The 8,433-nt window shown below is 45.0% G+C and overlaps 1 protein-coding gene across 1 annotated transcript; it reads left to right on the top strand.

Annotated features, from left to right (window-relative positions):
• The first annotated feature begins 2,539 nt into the window (after positions 1 to 2,539).
• On the top strand, positions 2,540 to 8,433 carry LOC126544639 (retinol dehydrogenase 7-like). The gene is made up of 4 exons (XM_050192082.2): positions 2,540 to 3,063; positions 4,276 to 4,461; positions 5,762 to 5,894; positions 7,443 to 8,433. The coding sequence occupies exons 1-4, from the start codon at positions 2,994 to 2,996 to the stop codon at positions 7,780 to 7,782; spliced, it is 729 nt and encodes a 242-aa protein (XP_050048039.1). The 5' UTR covers positions 2,540 to 2,993; the 3' UTR covers positions 7,783 to 8,433.

Genomic DNA, 8,433 nt, shown 5'->3' with positions numbered 1-8,433 from the left:
GCTACATGAGGACAAAATATTAATACTGCTTCAAGTGAGCCTTCCGACGCTACGTGGTTTCCTCAAGGAGTCTGTGTCACGGACAAGTTGTGAACAGGATTATTCGTATGCTTCCCACAGACTCTATTCTTTTTGTTCCGACTCTGCGCTGACGGGCTGATTTAAAAAGCAATGAGCAAAAGAGCGCCTTAACAATATCCTGGGTTCTCGCTTTTCGAGGGGGCGAACCTACCGAGGGAAAGCATCATCGTATAATAGAACAGATTTTCCAAAAAAGATACGGCGGTAATTGCAAGAGCGTAATTCAAAAGGTGTGAAGCAACTAAGAACAGACAAGTCGGCTTCATGGATGGTCCCCGCTACTTAAGAGAACGCGGCTACTGAACTGACCGCCACTACGATACACGTGTTATATCAAATTACTAGCCTCAGATGTCTTCGGACGCTGTTATGGTCACGTCTTTCCCTGCGGGAAGGATATAAAAGACGAGCAAGCACTCTGAAAAGTGATTCATGACTTTGGTGAGCAGCAGTGAAGAACTGTCGGCCCTTACGACTCAGCTCGGACTGTTTATCCTAACTGAAGACACCAGAAACCTACGTATTATTACCTCTCCAGATCTCTAGTCACTAAATATAGTTTGTTTCATATTTTCTTGAGCTACTCACAAGTGCTTACGTTGGGACAAAAAGGCCATCGCAGCTTTCAAGCATAGTCAGGTTTCCTCTGGAACTCAAAGACCTTATCTTTCCAGTTCACTCCAAGTCGTAAAGCTTTCATTTATTATTACGGCGTGACAACTGCTGGGCAGATTCGTCAAGTTACTATTTCATAACGGTTCATCTGCATTATCGGACTTCTAGAAGAGAAAATGGCGACCGCCACTCAAATGGCCGTGCCAACTGCGGCCCTTATCTGGCTGCTTGGCTGGCGGCTGCCGCATCACATGTTGGAATTCGTCACTGGCCTTGGCTTGGCAGCATTGGCAGTGTTTGTGTCGTACTGGTCAGTGTGGCACATTCGAAGGCTTTTCCTCAATGGATCCGTCGAGCCCCACGGCAAGAGCGTTCTAGTCACAGGCAAGCGAGTGCTTTTTCTTGCTCATTTTGTTCGTTCAATGCCGTTTTAACATCACATGCCCAACGCGTAGAACGCTTATAGAATGCGTTTCCATGTTATTCTAGGATTAATGTGGGACAAAAGAGTGTTGTGTCAGAAACAGGGTAATGCGACAAGTTTTGCTGTGATGTTTCTGCGGTCGTCATTAGAAGGCAGCCAGCATGTCAAATACGAGCCTTCGTATATACTTCTGCCAAACGACTCTGAAAACAGTGACATTGCCAATATACAGCATTTACTGTACAGAGGTTTTCCTTACCGGCGTCATGCCTAGCTACAGGGCCTGCGCCGTATTCCATCGTTGAGTCGTTCCTTGACATAACCGATGCTTTCTTCAAGTTTGTAGCCACAAGGCTCAACACAACACCGGGAACTGCTCTTGAGCACAATGAAGTTTTCATTTAGATTACTATTGCTTTTGGCATGATGCCGCAAGGCGGGCACTGAAAGGTGATCTGATGTCAATGCCCAAAGACTCACTTCTACCTTCTCGGCCCACGCCAACTGAAACTTTATGGATAGCATTGCTTATAAATAAATCGTGGTTTCCTGCTATGATCGCCATGTGCAAGCCTTCCGTTATATAAGTGCCACATGATTCAATTTATTACGCTCCTTTTCATTATTTTTTTTTGTTCGTTTCAGCTAAGTGTGCGAAAGTTTATTGATTATCAATGATTCGAGCCAACGTGATTGAATCGGCCTGCTTAGGAAAGTACGCACTGTCGTAACCACTGCGAGTCCTTGAAACTGTCTCTTTCCGCGTTCGTACATAAGGATTTTGGAGTTCTTAGGGGATGCTCGCGAAAATGTAGAACAGTGAATGTCACACTTCATGCGATAATTGGTTTGCTCACCTTCGAAACTGTATGCATGTGTGTGTGCTCTCAAACAATTTTCCATACTTTCCTTTGCCGTTCGCTCTGTGACCAGGGGCTTCCGGAGACAGCTAAAGTAAAAATAATAGCGAACAAAGCTAATAAGTACTAATAGCTACACTAGCTAAACTAAAGCCAAGTAATTTGACATTTGTAGCTTACTGCAAAGCACTCTGCAAAGGAGATTCACAGAGCGTCACACTCTCTGGGAATTTAACGTGACCCGTAATTTGTTCTTTCGTTGTACAGCTATCCAAGTGACTTATTCAACGTCTTACTACTCATGTATGGTTGTGTAGAACCAACAGGTAGTGTACAAAATCATTGGTTTCTTCTATTCTGTATTACACCCTCGATGTTCTAAGAGCTCTTCCGACTCCTGTAGCATTAATACGAGCTCTACAAAAAACGAATCAGTATATTTAAAACAACGCCTGTTTCATTGTATTTTATCACCAGGTTAAAACATAATTCCACTAATATTTCAGCTCATAATGCTAATGCTTCCTGACTATCCTGAAATCGGTAGGCAATTCCTCGGTAAAAGCAATTATTGAATGCATAATTATCTTGAAATTAAAAGTTATATGGTAATATATGTGCTAGTATTGAAAAGAACTCATTTTCTTCAGTATACTTATTCAGTCATTTTGGTGCATTGTTTAAGTGGCACGATGGTGTAAAATGTGTATAACAAGAAAGTACGGGTTGCCAAGTGTCACAAACAAGCATTTGTGCATTTTGTTGGTTAGCATTATTTATTACTGTTACGTGCCGACTAAAAGAATCATAATAGTAACAAATATAAAGGATAGGGATGTCGTAGTACATCACGAGATTATTATGCTTCTTTCACAGGCTGTGATACCGGTCTTGGTCACATCTTGGCTAAACAATTGGCAGCTGGAGGCTTCTTCGTCTACGCGGGGTGTCTAAATGCCGCTGGAGAAGGGGCCAAAATTCTTCGTGGAGTGGCCAACGTAACAGTGCTGCAAATGGACGTTACGAAAGATAAAGATGTCGAGGCGGCATTAGAAGCCGTGGAAATGACCCTTGGCAAAAGAGGTGGGTCCTGAGTTCTTTTGCGTAAAGATAGTGCTTTAGGTCTGAACACCATGCTCAACCGCTGAAATTTCTCAAGAAGGCAAACTAATTCAGTAATTATTTCTTACATTCTATGAAATTCCCCACGAATTCCCATCGCACTCGATATCTTACCTCCGTGTAAATTGATATTTTTAAGTACTTACCAGAGAGTACTTGGTGATTTTGCTGTCGCAATCAATTACAAATCATTGTTTCAACGAAAAAGTCCATAAGCTTGAACATAGTTTCATGGTAAAGTTTCAAAGGACGAAAGGCACAAGTAGGTTCCAAACAAGCACTCAGAGCTCGTTTGTCATTCTTATTGGTTGTAATTTTCACGCTGCAGGGGCACTATGAATATTCTCCAACTCACCAAGCCTTCAATTCTTTTGTAATTGAACATGAACTGAATCAATTTCTGCACTAGAATTATGATGATTCCAAGTATTGGCCCATATCTACCACGGTTGACGGGTCAGGAAACTAGACTAAAAAAGTGAGAAAAGAGTGAAGTAGCATCATTACGATTTTTTAAATTACGAGTTATTCTTCATTATTGCTATTATAGCTGTAGGAATATTTGCTTTCACACTAATCGCGTCCTGTAGCTTCTCCGCCTTCGCGCTTCACGTGCTTAGCCTTCATACACAAATTATCATGTTGATCTTAGCTCGTGTTAGCTCTCTAAACTCTGCAAATTTCTGAACGCGCACATTTTCCCATTTTAAATGGTATTTGGCACTCTGTACATTTCACAATATCTATATCAAACGCAAAGTAACATACGGCCTCAAAGTTACATCAATAGGAGTGAAATTAAGATGTCCCAACAATGTGCAGCTGTGGCAACTGGTGCCTCAGAGTAGCACGTGTCGTAGCACGACGCCTGGCATTGAATTCTATTAGTTTTGGTGCAAATTTCATTAATAGCCATCTAAGTTATGAAGCCTACTCTTACTGAACGTGATCTAATGGGACAAAATATAGTGAAAATTTCAAGGCCACCGCGGCTCTCGAAGTTAATTACGGCAAAAAGTGCCACTTGCTTATTAAAATGACATATTCTTGCTTTAAAGGTGTCACCCTTAATCAGAGTGTACGCCTAATCCTCAGGAATAGGAACTCATTCATGGGGCACTGCATTGTCTGGCCGTGAGTGATTCCCGCCCACCTCGTCCTTCGTATTCGCAGAGCTATGGGCTGTTGTGGCCAACGCCGGCGTTCCAAGTCTCGGCTACATTGAGTGGCAGCCCATGAGCCGCATACAGCACGTGTTCGAAGTGAATACCTTCGGCGTGATCCGCGTCGCCAGGGCATTCCTCCCGCTGATGCGCAAGACTCCCGGCAGCAGACTCGTCGTCGTCACCAGTCTTCTAGGTAAGTGCGGGCGACATGCGGATTGTGGAGACGGCTAACCAGACAGCCAAGCTTACAGCGACGAAGTGTCCCACACAGTATCCGGTCTACACGGCGTCTCAAGTGACATTTCAATTCTGACGAAGCTAGCAAAACAGATGGCTTTACGAGTACAGCAGAAAACGATGCAGGCCACTTTCCTGCCCAAACAAGACCGCAGCTGAGCAGAATGCTTGAAAACTCGACGAAGAGATTGCCTGGGCTAAATGAAATAAACAGTTACGCCGTCTTTGTGTGCTTAATGTAAGTTACGTTGTGGTTTTCGTAGGTTCGCTGATGTAAAGTGTTAAAATATAGCGATAGTATATGCTTTCCTTAGCTTTTGTTTTGTCGACGCTCGTTGGCGTCAAGTCACGCAGACCTTTCACGTATGCGTTCCATTACATGCGCTTGAAGCTGTCTTCTTAGCACTCAGAATGCTGTCTTTAAAGAGAGCCATAATTGGAACACACCATTTGGTGTATCGGGAGTGCTACTATGAACGCCGGCAAATTCCATCGTAATATCATATTCACGTTCTTGTCAACTCTGACCGGCCCATAGAGATGCAGCGGCCTCTCTGATTGGCTCAAAACGCCATCATGACTGTAGTTGACAGTGCCCAAAATGGCACTCTTGGTACTGAGGCCATGTTAATTCCAAGCTAGTCTCAAAAAAAAAACATAGCATTATAGAGGTCACATTCGGCATTGTGCCAAGAGCTCCAGTGGGAATTCTCGCCATGTTCCCCTGAGTTTTGTTGCTCAAATGCACGTAAAACGAAATTTGGCCCTCATTAAAGAACTGCGTAGCAGAAAGCGTTAAGCGAGTGATATGTATTGTAGACCTATACTATGGCCTACCACAATTATCATTATCGGTGTGAGTCGCCTTGGGGGCTCATGTGCTACGTGCTGTTCCCCTGAAGAGTGCGAAGTAGCTGATACCATTTCCTGCTTCGGCGACCGCATTTTGGTGGAGTCAAAGACGCGTGCGTTTCGCACTTTGCGTGCCCGTTAAAGATATCCGCGTAGTTGAAACTAACGCCGTCTCTCGTAGACTGTGCGCTGCATCGGGACATTGGACTCCGTAATTTAGCCGTCGGTGCAGTACAACGGCAACACCGCTGAAGCTACCAAGTAGTTCTTGTAACTGCTGACACTGTGAAATTCACGCCGCACTATTTCGCGGTCCCCACTCTGGCTGAAAGTCTGCGGCGTCGACATGCTTTCCTGTAAGGTTGGCTTGAACCTGTATGCCATGATCGTGTGCTTTGCCGCAGGACGAATGTCAATGCCGGCCTCCATGACCTACTGCATGTCCAAGCACGCTTCTACATCGCTGGCGGACTCCCTTCGCCGCCAGTACTACGACAGAGGAGTGCACGTGAGCACTGTGGAGCCGGGTGCATACAGGTGAGCGAAAGGTGTTCTGCCATTCTGGAACGATACAGTGCAGTACTTTGTTTTTAATCCCTTCAAGCGCCGATTAACTCTGTTCACTGAACTTCTAGTGCCGCCATATTGCTTGCATCTGCGTTGTACTCAAAATTGCACTGAACGATTTTAGAATTTTGAATTCTTCGGTGTGGCTAGTCATGTTTACAGAATGGGGTCTACGTGCGAAAGCTCTCTGCAGGAACCTCAAATGTGGGGACAAATCATATCCTGTCTAGCGTACTTGGTAGAAGTGTATCGGAACAGAACGAAAACAAAAACGGAAAATGAAACACAACAGTATTTCTGAACGAAACGAAAACGTAACCAAAACGTTGTTTATTATTTTGTTTCGTAGTGAAACTGAAATATTTTTTATCGGTTTTCGGTTCAAGCAGAAAGTCGGCAATCCGAAACAACCGACGTCAGGCAACATGAGAATTAGCGCGTCTCTCAGGCATCTGCATAAGCACGCATCTCAGGCAGGGATAGTGCGAGCGATAGTCGGTCAAACGCTCCTCTAATCCAAGCCTGCCGCTAGGTGCAGTAGTAGATCGGCATCGGATCAAAATTCAGGGCTTGCGTACTGAAGAGCTCATCGCTTTGTTCTCTACCGGTGCAACGCTTTTTTACCGAAGATTTGTCGTTCGTTTGTGCTCGTTTTATTAAAACAGCGGCCTCGCATTTCGGCGAGTACACTCGATGACGTGTTACTCCTGAGATCATGCTTAGTGCCTCGGCTCAAGACACTGAGTATGATCTAAGTATTCATAATTCACTTATTAAGAAAATAAATACAATGTTTTTATTGTTACCTTGCTTCGAAAGTTTTCGCATGCGAATCAAAACCGTTATGAACCGCTATAGATGACTTTTATTCGTTCCGGAGCAGAACCGGAATGGAAATTTTTGAGTGGATCGAAACTAAAACCAGAATGGAAAACATTTCACCCTGCTGGGAAGGCACTTATCTAGCCACTTGATATATCTGCTGGATGCTAAACATTGTGAAAAACAATGAAGAAAACGTTAACGATCTTCATGATGACATGCTTGTAGCGAGACGAAACACCCACGTTTTACTGAAGCATTTTTCATATAATATTCAAACGTGTAGCCCAATTTCAATCAGAAGTGTTGAAAATGCTTTTGGCACATTTTAAATGCCGTTATCTACATCAGTGCTTTCGCTTTCCGTGCACTGTCTTGGAGTGTACAATTCTGTACACGTGCACACATCTCGTGAAGAGGTAAATGAAACGTCGAACGGAACTGTCAAGAACAAAATCAATGTACTTCGCACACACCTGAGTATGCGCGTGGTGTTGCCGCACACACCCCTTTATGTGTCGAGCAAACAGTCTTTGCTTGGACACTCTACAGCTATTCCAGTTCCCGTTACAACACACAACCGTAAAGCAACGTCGATTAGTAATCAAAGCGAGTGCTTTGAATTCTGTTTTATTTGTCTGAAAGTCTGTATTGTAAGCCTCATCAGTGCATCTTCTATTTACTCACGCGTATCAGGACTCCCATGGCCAACCACGACACTATGGCGAAGACCCTGCGAAGTGACCTGAGTCTCCTGCCTGCAAGCGTGCGCAGCGTGATCAGCGACCACTCCCTGGGGAGTCTGCGCAAGTCATCGGACACTCTGTACGCGTCCATCATGCGGGACGATTTGCAAGAGGCCGTGGACGTCATGAAATCGGCCGTGCGGGACCTCATTCCCAAGGCCTACTACAGAGCTGGAGGGTTCAAGGACATCCTCCTCCGCCGGTTGTACGAAGTGGCTCCGGCCGAAGTGACGGACGAATTCGTCCACATCATCCGCAAGGTGGCGCGGGCTGCGCGGCGTAAGGCATAGACAGATGCATTTCGCGGTGGTCATGGTGGTCTGCCTGGTCTGTTTAGGTGCTTAAGGTTATACTGCGCCTATAAGGCAGCGAAGCCTAAATACTAAACAAATACCATATTACCTAGTACAGGCAGCTTTTCTCTTCGTTTCAGCAGTTCGGCCCTTGGTACGTCTTTTCAAGATGAAGGAAGGTCAGGTTGCTGGACAAGGTGCTGAAAAGGCGCTGCATGCAGTCCAGTGCGCGAGAAATATACTCATAGAATGCCCACAATATGGCCAACAGCGGTGTCGCCTGAGTGACCGTTCGAACGTTTTTGAAGAAAGCCCTATATCAGCGAGAAAACTGCTTGGACCATGGCCGTGCCCTAATAAACGCGAGCGGGCCGTCAGTGCTCTTCATGACTTCTTAATGAACAGCAATCTCAAGAACGGCCTCTCTGTGCTGCGCCATCTCTGGATTGTGCGAGGGCCAGTCGAGTGCTAAGCATTCCACAAGTAATATGCACGTTTTGATGTGAGATTCTGCAAGTGTTATGTGGTGATTGGTACAAAAAACTAGGTCATGCTTTCCGGTGTTCGTGCCCGTGGTGACACTACTTACACGCTTGTGACTTCTGTTATAGCGTGTGCGGTGCTCTTTGTGGGTTGTTTGTTTGTTTG

The sequence above is a fragment of the Dermacentor andersoni genome, chromosome 10 (genome assembly GCF_023375885.2).
Source record: "Dermacentor andersoni chromosome 10, qqDerAnde1_hic_scaffold, whole genome shotgun sequence".
NCBI classification, from domain to species: Eukaryota; Metazoa; Arthropoda; class Arachnida; order Ixodida; family Ixodidae; genus Dermacentor; species Dermacentor andersoni.
This window is presented reverse-complemented; position numbering and strand designations above follow the sequence as displayed.